The 12,382-nt window shown below is 39.1% G+C and overlaps 2 protein-coding genes across 4 annotated transcripts; both read left to right on the forward strand.

Moving 5' to 3' along the window:
* The first annotated feature begins 1,997 nt into the window (after window positions 1-1,997).
* On the forward strand, window positions 1,998-5,267 carry LOC111236662 (butyrophilin subfamily 3 member A2-like). 3 transcript variants are annotated; one of them, XM_022765477.1, is made up of 7 exons: window positions 1,998-2,213; window positions 2,356-2,378; window positions 2,817-2,918; window positions 3,114-3,455; window positions 3,698-3,979; window positions 4,108-4,227; window positions 4,435-5,267. In XM_022765477.1, the coding sequence occupies exons 3-7, from the start codon at window positions 2,831-2,833 to the stop codon at window positions 4,950-4,952; spliced, it is 1,350 nt and encodes a 449-aa protein (XP_022621198.1). In that variant the 5' UTR covers window positions 1,998-2,213; window positions 2,356-2,378; window positions 2,817-2,830; the 3' UTR covers window positions 4,953-5,267. The 3 variants fall into 3 exon arrangements, with proteins under 3 accessions (XP_022621198.1, XP_022621196.1, XP_022621199.1); XM_022765475.1 differs by lacking the exon at window positions 2,356-2,378; XM_022765478.1 differs by lacking the exon at window positions 2,356-2,378 and having other exon boundaries at window positions 4,189-4,227.
* An 80-nt stretch (window positions 5,268-5,347) lies between these two features.
* On the forward strand, window positions 5,348-8,908 carry LOC111236661 (butyrophilin subfamily 3 member A2-like). The gene is made up of 7 exons (XM_022765474.1): window positions 5,348-5,919; window positions 6,062-6,084; window positions 6,548-6,649; window positions 6,845-7,186; window positions 7,429-7,710; window positions 7,988-8,107; window positions 8,322-8,908. The coding sequence occupies exons 3-7, from the start codon at window positions 6,562-6,564 to the stop codon at window positions 8,906-8,908; spliced, it is 1,419 nt and encodes a 472-aa protein (XP_022621195.1). The 5' UTR covers window positions 5,348-5,919; window positions 6,062-6,084; window positions 6,548-6,561.
* Window positions 8,909-12,382: the final 3,474 nt, after the last annotated feature.

Here is a 12,382-nt window from a genome sequence, read left to right on the forward strand (position 1 = left end):
CATCTGCTGCTAACAAACAATGTTCACACCGAATTCCTCAGCATGAAACAACCACAAACAATGACTGTAAGGTGTTATTGGAATCTGCTGCCGTCAATGAAAATGAGTCCCTATCTCACCCTATAAGAAATGCTAATTGCTAACATTAGCCTAATGATAATTTGAACTTTTATTAGCAGCAAATACGACCGCATTACAATAGTTAATTTAGCTACACATTAACAACATTACGTAAACTGTGAAGACAGCAAGACAATGGCACTGGTTCAAATTAACAAGAAAAACAAACATCTGCAAGTACCATTGTTAGCACTAGCTAACGGCCAGTACATTGCTAAAGACATTCTGGTCTGCCGATTTGCAGCTAGTTGATGTAGCATTTTCGTCATTTAAAAGATTAAAACTTACCTCCTTCTCCACAGGCTGGTGAGAGTTGATGAGAACATGCTTCACCTCTTCCCTCTCTGTGGGGTTTCCCTCCAAAAGTGACTTTTAGATGTTTCCCGTCATTTCACGAAAATTTTTAGATTTTGACGTTGAATGTGTCACCGTAGAAACGTGCTTTATGTAAAATACATGGGTTCCACGCCCCCTTGTTATTCCTCAGTTGGCATATTCAGATAATATTGATTAAGTGTCAATATTTCAGTGCTGAAAACATGATCCTTAACTCAACGGTAGTTTTTTCAACAGTGCTGGGGAAATGTTGAGGTAAACTTTTAGACCACGTAGCAACATGTTCCACCGACCTCCACGGTCTGGATGCTGAGTGGAGGAGATCATTAAACCCAACCTATCAGGAATTGTTGGGTTTTGAATTGAATCGTTCAACTCAATGATCCCTCGATTTGCAATCATAAGAAATTTGCTGTTTAATAAAAATCGGAAATGTTTGAACAGGTAGGAGATATGTGGGGTGGTGGCACCTCAGCCACACAGGAAATACGTAAGCTCAAAGTTTTGCATTTCAAATTAAAAATACTGTTCCTCTACATTAAATCTGTATAACATCACAGAATATTTCACAGCCTTACAACTATATATATATGTATCAGTGCCACAGGAAATAGATAGAGACTCCGTACTCACACAGTCTGAAGCAGAGAGCTGTGACCTGGATGTTGGGTTGCTGGTGTTTGTCTGAACACCAGGCTAAAGTGCAAAGTAGGTCAGGAGAGGTTTCTTCCTGTGTGGCTTCTTTCTGCTGCTCATGCAACACTACGAGACATCATCTGGGAGCCATGAATGTTTTGTGCCACATCGTCAATTACATGTCGTGTATATGTACGAGCTGGAGGAGAAGTCATCACCTAGGTCATTTGAAATGATACTGCAGGGACTTTGAATCAAACTCAATTAACCTCATGGTGGCGCTATAAGAATAGTCAGAGATTCACCAAAGTCAGAGAAATTCATCCTCTGGGAACCCTGAATGTATGTTTTCCATGACAGTAACTGAGTAACAGTGCCTGTATTGGAAACACAGTTTTTACCAATATGCTACAGTATTATATTCTAATAGGTGGAGTATGCTTGAGATTTAAGAGCCATCAGCCAGTGTGATATCTAGGTCAACAAGTGAGTGCCACCGTCGCCTTCTGCCTACAACCAAGGTTCATCTATCGCTGACAGTCAGATGTCACATGTTCCCACACTCCCCACACAGAGACATGGAGATGCTGTGGTTAGTCTGCAGACGGCTTCTCAGAGATGTGGTCGAAGTGGAAAGTGAAAGAGAAAAAACACAATATTTGCAGACACTGCAGATGTCTATTTTTCTAATATGTTCATTCCTTGATACAGCAAATGACACACCTGCTCCGGGACTCACAGAAAACAGGCAAAATGAATGAATGAATCAGTTTATAATACGTCTTAGAGCAGCGGGAAATATGCTTTATCTTTCATTTACTCCATTTTCTTCTCTATTATGACGGTTGCATTTACATGTGAGTGGACATGAAACAAGCAACAAACACGTACAGACATTACTCAAGACAAAAAGAAAACATAATAAAAACATACTAAAAATAGAAACACAAAATTAATTAAATGGTTCAATATAATTGTCATATAAGCCGCGCTCTACAAAGATACAGAGTGGTGTTAATTAAAGATTAACAGAGCAGGATATGTGACGTTGTGTGATTTCACTGGACTTTGACAGTGAGTCACTTCAGTGTCTGAGACGAGGCGACTGAACCACCCGACAGGTAGGCTGAAACTGTCTTTAAATGTATTATTAGAATTATTATTATTATTTACTTCTAATTTACTGAAACAGTGTTTTACAAATAAAGTAACAGAAACGAAAGTGGCAGATTTACAACTCATTTTAAATGTATTCTGTTGAAGTGACATCTCTGCCCTCCACATACGTGAGTAAACATATGTGACTAAACACCAAGGGAGTTTTAGTCCTAAAGATGGAAGGTGGTAAAACTTTAACCTTCTTTGTTTCCAGAAATAATGTCAGTCAAAAATAGCTCAACAAAGAAAACACAGGATGTTAACTCACATGAGCAAAGTTAGACAGGTGACAGGTGTTTCACATGTGACTCTATGTACTGTTTTATAAGATACGAAAGTTTCATCGGCAACTGTTTCTTATTGTTTGTGTTTCCATAGTTACAATAAATAAACAAAATGAAAAATGGTAATTTCACCACTTATTGTTTTGCATTAAACTGAACTGGATAACAGATGTTCGACAAATCACTTAGAATCTGATTTACAGTATATTTAATTAAGTATTTTTTGCATAAACTCAATTAAATTGTATTTGTCCTTTCTGGGGATCAACATTTTCCCTAAAGTTCAAAACTCCAAGATGCTTCACCTGAAAGGACTCGGTGCCATCGGCGCTTTGGTTTTCCATCACACCCTCGTCTTGGTTCTCCTAACACGTCGCTGCGAAGGTAACTCCTTAATGCTGCTGGGTATGAGACATTCAAGAGTCACAACGACTACAAAGTGATGCAAAATGACACAGAGACATAAAGTGACCTTAAAAGATGTAGGACGTGTGCGTGGTCTTCTGAACGTGATTCATCATGCACATGTTTTTGACGGTCTCAAATGCAGACCGCTTGCACTCTAACATTTCTTTCCAGGTGAGTCTCAGGTGATTGGTCCATCTCAGCCAATAGTGGCAGCTGTTGGTGATGACGTCGTGTTGCCATGCCACCTGGAACCTGCCGTGGACGCTTCAAGCATGACAGTGGAGTGGACGAGACCTGACCTGAGTCCCAGATTTGTGCATGTGTGGCGTGACGGTGTGGAACTGGAGAATAAAAAACACCCGTCCTACGTGGGGAGAACGTCAGTGTCCGTCAACAAACTGAAGCTCGGAGACGTTTCACTGAAACTGTCCAGAGTGAAACTGTCTGATGAGGGAACGTACAGATGCTTCGTTCCAACTCTGAACAGAGAGTCTACTGTAACGCTTGTTGTTGGTGAGTGGAGACATGACACCGACTTCACAGGGCAGAACCTCAAAGTGACAGTTGATCTGTGGAACCACATTCAACATTTTTTTATTCCCTTTTATTCATTTATTCCTTTTCCCAATTCAACAAATCAGAACATTGCCCCAGTTTGAATGGCAGGTCAGTGGCAGCTGTTAATTCTGCCTGGATTATACAAACTGGTCCATGTGTTTTAATCTAGACTACGTCTTTATTCCCTTCATCATTAGGTGCAGTCTCCTCACTTATCATCAGCTTGATGAGGACTGAGAACGATGGGGTGGTGTTGCAGTGTGAGTCTAAAGGCTGGTATCCAGAGCCTGAGCTGTTGTGGCTGGACGGTGAGGGAAAGCTGCTCTCTGCTGGACGAACAAAGACAGTCAGAGGTCCTGATGACCTCTATACTGTCAGCAGCAGAGTGACTGTGGAGAAGAGACACAGCAACAGCTTCACCTGTAGAGTCCAACAGAAGATCATCAACCAGACCAGAGAGATACAGATACATGTTCCAGGTTTTTGTTATTTCTGATATAACAGATTTTCTCATTTACAATACCTAAAATATATTTCTGTGGATTTGGGTGAAGTGACTGTGAAATTTAATTATTCTCTGTAAATATCTTTTTCTTCTATGTTTTAGATGACATCTTCATTGCATTCAGTAGACCTGAGCTTTATCTCACTATTTTTGTGGCTGTTGGATTCTTGTCTATTCTTGCAGTTTTCTTTGCTGTGTGGAAATGGAGACAAAATAAGAGGAGTAAGTCCTAATTCCACTCTACCTCTCTCTTATTGTCAATTTGCTATTGGAGTTATAGGGATGTATAATGTTTTATTACAAAACAAAAACCTATTATCTAGTGAATTACCCAGACAATTTTACAGTTTTTAAAAGGAAACAATAAGTCGTAAAATGATGTCATACACTAAATGTTGTATTTACTGCCATTTTTTCATGTTACCATAGAAATGAAAAATATGGAGGATTTCAATGAAGACAAGACAAACCTTGATCAGGAGTTAGAAAAGGAAGAACACCTAAAGAAAGTCAAGGTGGAGGTAATGACAATATGGAAGAACCATAAGAACCAACTAGAGAACTTAAGAAAGCAACTGGAATCACAGCTGGAAGAGGCAGTTGAGACCGTGACGAAGCTAGAGTCTACAAAGAATTCGTCTGGCCTTCAATTCACTTTTATACGATCGTTCTACAATGGCACTAAGGCCCTTCCTGAAGAGGCCTACCAAGAACTGGGGAAGAGAAACGCTGGACTTGAGGAATGGCTAAAGAACTTTGAAAAACAACTACAGACAACAGATGAAGGGATTACAAGACTGATAGCAGCGACCGAACAAGACAAGGCTCAAGGAAACCCAGAGGGTCAGAGCAGTCCGAGAGAGGAAGCAGAGGAGGACAATGAAACTACTGTGTTAGCACCAAAAGAGGATTATTATTCTGAACCTGAAATTAAAGCTCAGGTGTAGACAAAATGAACAGAAACCAGTGAGCTGTCTAACTTTGATTAGAGAATTCTAACTACTGCAAAAGTGAAGGTGGAAAAAACGGTGTGAGGGAGAGGGCTTACTGTTTTTATACTTATAGCTCAATGTTGAATGAATATCTTTTGTTTTTTCTCTGTATACTTGTTCCACCGACCTCCACGGTCCGGATGCTGAGTGGAAGAGATCATTGAACCCAACCTATCAGGAATTGCTGGGTTTTGAATTGAATCGTTCAACTCAATGATCCCTCGAGTTGCAATCATAAGAAATTTGCTGTTTAATAAAAATCCGAAACTCTTCGAGTAGGAAACATGATATCGAACAGGCAGGAGATATGTGGGGTGGTGGCACCTCGGCCACACAGGAAATACTTAAGCTCAAAGTTTTGCATAGAGACTCCGTACTCACACAGTCTGAAGCAGAGAGCTGTGACCTGGATGTTGGGTTGCTGGTGTTTGTCTGAACACCAGGCTAAAGTGCAAAGTAGGTCAGGAGAGGTTTCTTCCTGTGTGGCTTCTTTCTGCTGCTCATGCAACACTACGAGACATCATCTGGGAGCCATGAATGTTTTGTGCCACACCATCAATTACATGTTGTGTATATGTACGAGCTGGAGGAGAAGTCATCACCAAAGTCATTTGAAATGATACTGCAGGGACTTTGAATCAAACTCAGTCAACCTCATAGTGGACATGAAACAAGCAACAAACACGTACAGACATTACTCAAGACAAAAAGAAAACATAATAAAAACATACTAAAAATAGAAACACAAAATTAATTAAATGGTTCAATATAATTGTCATATAAGCCGCGCTCTAAAAAAGATACAGAGTGGTGTTAATTAAAGATTAACAGAGAGCAGGATATGTGATGTCGTGTGATTTCACTGGACTTTGACAGTGAGTCACTTCAGTGTCTGAGACGAGGCGACTGAACCACCCGACAGGTAGGCTGAAACTGTCTTTAAATGTATTATTAGAATTATTATTATTATTTACTTCTAATTTACTGAAACAGTGTTTTACAAATAAAGTAACAGAAACGAAAGTGGCAGATTTACAACTCATTTTAAATGTATTCTGTTGAAGTGACATCTCTGCCCTCCACATACGTGAGTAAACATATTTTAAGAATATACAACACCTGTGTCACATGATCATGTGACTAAACACCAAGGGAATCTTAGTCCTAAAGATGGAAGGTGGTACAAGTTTAAGTTTCTTTGTTTTCAGAAATAATGTCAGTCAAAAATAGCTCAACAACGAAAACACAGGATGTTAACTCACATGAGCAAAGTTAGACAGGTGACAGGTCACATGTGAAAAACCTGTCACCTGTCTAACTTTGCTCATGTGAGTGTGACTCTACGTGCTGTTTTATGAGATACAAAAATTTCATTGACAACTGTTTCTTATTGTTTATGTATCCATAGTTACCATAAAAAAACAAAATGAAAAATGGTAATTTCACCACTTATTGTTTTGCATTAAACTGAAATGGATAACAGATTATTTTTTGCATAAACTCAATTAAATTGTATTTGTCCTTTCTGGGGATCAACATTTTCCCTAAAGTTCAAAACTCCAAGATGCTTCACCTGAAAGGACTCGGTGCCATCGGCGCTTTGGTTTTCCATCACACCCTCGTCTTGGTTCTCCTAACACGTCGCTGCGAAGGTAACTCCTTAATGCTGCTGGGTATGAGACATTCAAGAGTCACAACGACTACAAAGTGATGCAAAATGACACAGAGACATAAAGTGACCTTAAAAGATGTAGGACGTGTGCGTGGTCTTCTGAACTTGACTCATCATGCACATGTTTTTGACGGTCTCAAATGCAGACCACTTGCACTCTAACATTTCTTTCCAGGTGAGTCTCGGGTGATTGGTCCATCTCAGCCAATAGTGGCAGCTGTTGGTGATGACGTCGTGTTGCCATGCCACCTGGAACCTGCCGTGGACGCTTCAAGCATGACAGTGGAGTGGACGAGACCTGACCTGAGTCCCAGATTTGTGCATGTGTGGCGTGACGGTGTGGAACTGGAGAATAAAAAACACCCGTCCTACGTGGGGAGAACGTCAGTGTCCGTCAACAAACTGAAGCTCGGAGACGTTTCACTGAAACTGTCCAGAGTGAAACTGTCTGATGAGGGAACGTACAGATGCTTCGTTCCAACTCTGAACAGAGAGTCTACTGTAACGCTTGTTGTTGGTGAGTGGAGACATGACACCGACTTCACAGGGCAGAACCTCAAAGTGACAGTTGATCTGTGGAACCACATTCAAAACTTTTTTATTTACTTTTATTCATTTATTCCTTTTCCCAATTCAACAAATCAGAACATTGCCCCAGTTTAAATGGCAGGTCAGTGGCAGCTGTTAGTTCTGCCTGGATTATACAAACTGGTCCATGTGTTTTAATCTAGACTACGTCTTTATTCCCTTCATCATTAGGTGCAGTCTCCTCACTTATCATCAGCTTGATGAGGACTGAGAACGATGGGGTGGTGTTGCAGTGTGAGTCTAAAGGCTGGTATCCAGAGCCTGAGCTGTTGTGGCTGGACGGTGAGGGAAAGCTGCTCTCTGCTGGACGAACAAAGACAGTCAGAGGTCCTGATGACCTCTATACTGTCAGCAGCAGAGTGACTGTGGAGAAGAGACACAGCAACAGCTTCACCTGTAGAGTCCAACAGAAGATCATCAACCAGAGCAGAGAGACACAGATTCATGTTCCAGGTAGAAAATAAAGTCTTCATATTGTGATGTCCTGAGAGCTTTTCTTCTCACTTGAGGCGTGGGTGCAGGAAACTTGAATTCAGTATATTTATTCTTCTCAAAACAGGTATCTTTACTCTGTCCCTCTTATTCTGAGTCTCTTCACTTCTGTCTTTTCTTACTAAAGTGATGGGTTGTAGTCCTTGCTGCAGCCAGCGGGAGGGAATGTCACAATATGAACACTTGTTTTAACCTAAAATTATAGCTGAGATCTAACTTCTGTGTTTAATCATGTCAGGTGATTTCTTCAACACCTCGTCTGGATCTGCTGTTCACATCTCCATCGGCTTGACGGTGGTCGTCATGGTCATTATTGCACTAGTTTTTGTTGTGTGGAAAAGGAGACGGCAACAAAGAAGTAAGTCTGTCTTTCATTTTGCTTCTTTCTAAATGTCAAGGAGAGTTTCACAGCTTCCTGTTAGAGACAGTGATAAAACATAAAGAAATGTTCATGCATCAATGATTAGAAGTTGTTAGTGGTACATGATCTGAGAATCTGAACATGTTGGTTTGAATATGGTAGAGACTGTATTCCTGCTCTGAATCCTTAATTTTATACTGTTTCTTTACAGCAGGAAACAGATGTACGACTTCAACAACCACAGGAACTTCAAGTAACTGCAAAGAAAGCCACGCTCTGTTTGATGAAAAAAGAGAAACAGTTTTGGAAGAGAGAGAAGCAAACCTCAATGCACAGTTAAAGGAACTTGAAGATGAACACAAAGATGTGGTGGGGGTGGTTAATTTTTTAATGGAGCACAAGAAGAATCTGGAGAACCAGATCCTGGAATTTGAATTTCAACTGGATGAGGCTGAGAAACAGAGCGATGAGAAGCAGAGTCAGCTGGTAACACCAGCAGAGGAAACTGTGGATGAAAACAAGTGTCTTGACACCAAAACAAATCCTGACACAGTGAAGAAAATGCAGCAGGAAACAGACGCATTGTTAAACTCAGTAATCTGTGGGGTCACTATATTGACGGAGAAGAAGAAAGTGTTAGTCGACCTCGAGGAAAAAATTGATAAACAACTGGAGGAGATAAAGGAGCAGAGACAGAAGACACTCGGAGGCAGTCAGTCAGAAGGATCAATACACACTCAATCATTTCAGCTGCCAGAAAAGAAATCCACAGCAGCAGCTGAAGCAGAGACGGGATGACACATTTGAGGACTATTAAAAAGTCCTCAAATGCTTCAGATCGATAAAACTAGAGATCATTTCATACAGATATATGAAACATTCCATCACAACCATCTCAATAATCATACAAAACAGTATTAATATTACTGTACAGTTTCATAATTTGTTCGGCCACTGGGTGGCAGTGTTGTGCTTGAAATGTTTCTCAGTTAATTCAATAGTGCTGAAAGTTTTTATCTCATTGTTCACTAATGTTTTATTAAGGAAAATGTTACATGATAATTATTATGTAACACACTTTATTCACATGATAGTAATCAATTTTCACATGGTCCATTATAGTTCATGCTTTATGTTATACATTGTCTTGAGACATATTCAATGATACAACTGTATTTATCCTCCTCCTTCACTAGTTCACATGGGGAAGGTGATTTAACAGTGTGATTCATTTCTTACCATAGTCTGACATTGTGTTGTTGGTTTGCCATTTTAGGTCCTTATTACATTAACAGTTGTCACACAGTGCGGCCACTTTAACCACTTTTTAACCTCCACCTGTTAAAATAGACACTGATGCTACGAGTTACCTGAAACTCTTTAGGTCTTTTCTGCTGCATAATAAGTCACACATTGTCATTAATTAAGAATCAACACCTTTATTCTGTACAAATTTACATAACCTCCAATATCATTAAATGTTTCTCAATGTATTTCTTATAAACACAGAAATGTGCCATTGTCTTTCCTTCTGCAATGGAAGCGATTAAAACTGTAACAGATCAGAATATTTGGAATATTTTGGAGAGCCTGCGTTCATTAAAGCGTCCTGCATTAATTAAACCTGCAAGACACACAAGACACTAAGATTATAGCTGTAAAGATGGTTGTATTTGAACTTAACTTATAAAATCTGGATTTTATTAAGATCAATTAAGACTCCTCATGAATATAAAAAGTTTTCCATTTCCCACTAGTTCTCTTAATAGCAAAGCAGAGATGGCGTTAACATAGAGCAAAGAGGCGCTGGAGACCAGAATTACCCTCAGTCGTGACTAATTGATTGAATAATAGAAGCGATCCTCTTCTGTACCTGCAGACCAAAGTGCTGTTGCTGAGCAGCTGGGAGCTCCTGGCTCTGTTTTGGAGAGAAATCTCAAAATTGTGAATTTTTCATTTACAGTAAAAGCTGAAATCTATATGATCATTAATAAATTTCTTGATTGCACTGTAACAAGATGAATGGGTGAGAAATTCTGGTGGAAGCCAGGATTTTATTTATTCATCCATTTTTCCCAATTTAAATAGAAATGCTGTTTCAAACTATTCTACATACTATAAGAATAACATTCTGTTCACGAATTGATAATTCTTTTAATTTAATGACCTAAAAATTCACAAATTAAAATTTAGTATTGAGTAAAAATCCTGGAATCAGGCTATAAAATATCCATTCACTATAAAATCTAAACTCCCCCTCAAGTGAACATGGTGTCCTCAATGGTAAAGCTATGGACTTGAAAAGGTCAAATGTTGTTAGCAAAGCAGGAGTGAAAACAGAGTGTATCCCAGCTCAGTGTTATTAGCCTACCTCTTCATGGTGGACGTAATTGTTAAGGCCTAGCCAGGCTTAAGGTGTGGTAAACAGGTAAATGCAAGGAGTCCTCCTTATCTGACAGAGAGACGCTTAGAGAGCCTGAGACAGACATGAATATGTGATTAAACAAGCATTTAAATACTGACTAGTTGATTGCCTCCTGCTTCTTGTATCTGGGGTACCACACAGCTTAATTATTGTCCCATTTGTTTTTCTATTAAATACAGAGCCAGTCAAAAGTTTGGATACACTTAATAAGAAACTGTATCTGAACTTTTGACTGGTACTCAATTTGTTCCCTGAGACTCAGCGTGCTTAATTGTGTTTTTAAATCGTCATTATGCAGATGATACCCTAATTAATATTCGGTTTAAACATAAGCAATTCAACGACTTTGTGCGGTGAAGTAGGGGAATACTATTCATTCTAAAAAAGCTTTACTCTTCTGTTTGAATGAAAGAGTCCTTTAGTCATTTGATCTTGTCACAACGACTTGATATCTACCATTTCTTGTGATTTTACACTCACCCTCTCTTTTTTAAATTTGAAATATTTTTCAAATAAGATTTTTCAAATTGTTGCTGTATTCCATCTGTTCACAATTACAGATACATTTAGTCTCGTCCTGCAGCCTGGTATCACCAAATGGTTTGTGAATAACACACCAATTTACAGAATTTCCTGATAACCCCAACCTCTAAACCTTCCCCTAAAATTAACCAGGATCACAATGGTTGTAAATGACGTGAAAAGCTCAAAATGACATTACATAGACATGATGAAATGCCCTTGGATGTGCATGCTATTTTTACATAATTTCACAAGATCACGTTACTTCCTGTCTTATTTATTGTAACACAGGTGCATCTAGAATAAAATCTGTGAGAAATTAAGGGTCGAACTTTAGTACATCAGTCACCTGATTATGAGACTGGCCCCATTGTTTATTTATAAAATTCGGTGCACCTGCTCACTTACCGCACAACTAACGAGGCTGCTACATGGTTTAGAGTACTTGGTAAAAATAAATGTGATAGATGGCTGCATTGTCGTTTGACAGCCAACATAAGAGTTTCTGAACTGTGGGACTCATCTACGAGTTTCCATCTGTGGGTTCCTCACGTGGTTTTTGTCTGAGACTAAAAAAGAAGCTCAATTTATCAACGAGTCTGTAGCTTCTGAAACTGACACAGTCTAAAGTCATTTCAAGAATGTTCTATAAATATCAGTTGAGTAGTTCTCACCATTTTCTGTTTGTGACACCAAAGCAACAACCGTTTAAAAGCTACAAGCTTCAACTGAAGGGAGGTCAACTTTAATACTGGGTCATATTTTTTTCATTTAATTGCTTTCCCAGATAGCAAAACAAATCCGGCCCATATACAGTACAGCATGATTGTCTGATGCTACTTCCAAATCTGGACCAATTAAAGTAAATGTTGAAGGATAACAGCCGGATTCCACCCAGATGTGGAAGTATATGGGTCAAACTTGGGCCAAGGACTCAGGCATATGTTTGGCCAGAAGTTTCAGTTTATTATCTGTGTTTTTTTATCATTCAGTGTTTCTAAGTGAAAACCAAATTACCTTTCACTTTCATGGGTCTTGTGACGACATTATATGTTTCCTGACATTGTTCAGCCACACTGTCCCCTGCAGATACTGAAACATAATAAAATATAATTTACACAAGCATCAGGTTTATATCTATAGGCAATGAGAAAGTGCAAGATAATGTCAAACTACTAGAGTGTGAGTTACTAAAAGGCTGAGACAGACACTAAATACATCACTGCACATTAAAATATCGGGCTGGTTGTGTCCTGGACCAGTTTTTCTTGTGTCCTTGTTATACTTTATTATAATGTTATGTTTCTATGGGAGATGTAGAGTAT

The sequence above is a fragment of the Seriola dumerili genome, unplaced genomic scaffold (genome assembly GCF_002260705.1).
Source record: "Seriola dumerili isolate Sdu_G_001 unplaced genomic scaffold, Sdu_1.0 BDQW01000699.1, whole genome shotgun sequence".
Lineage (NCBI taxonomy): Eukaryota > Metazoa > Chordata > Actinopteri > Carangiformes > Carangidae > Seriola > Seriola dumerili.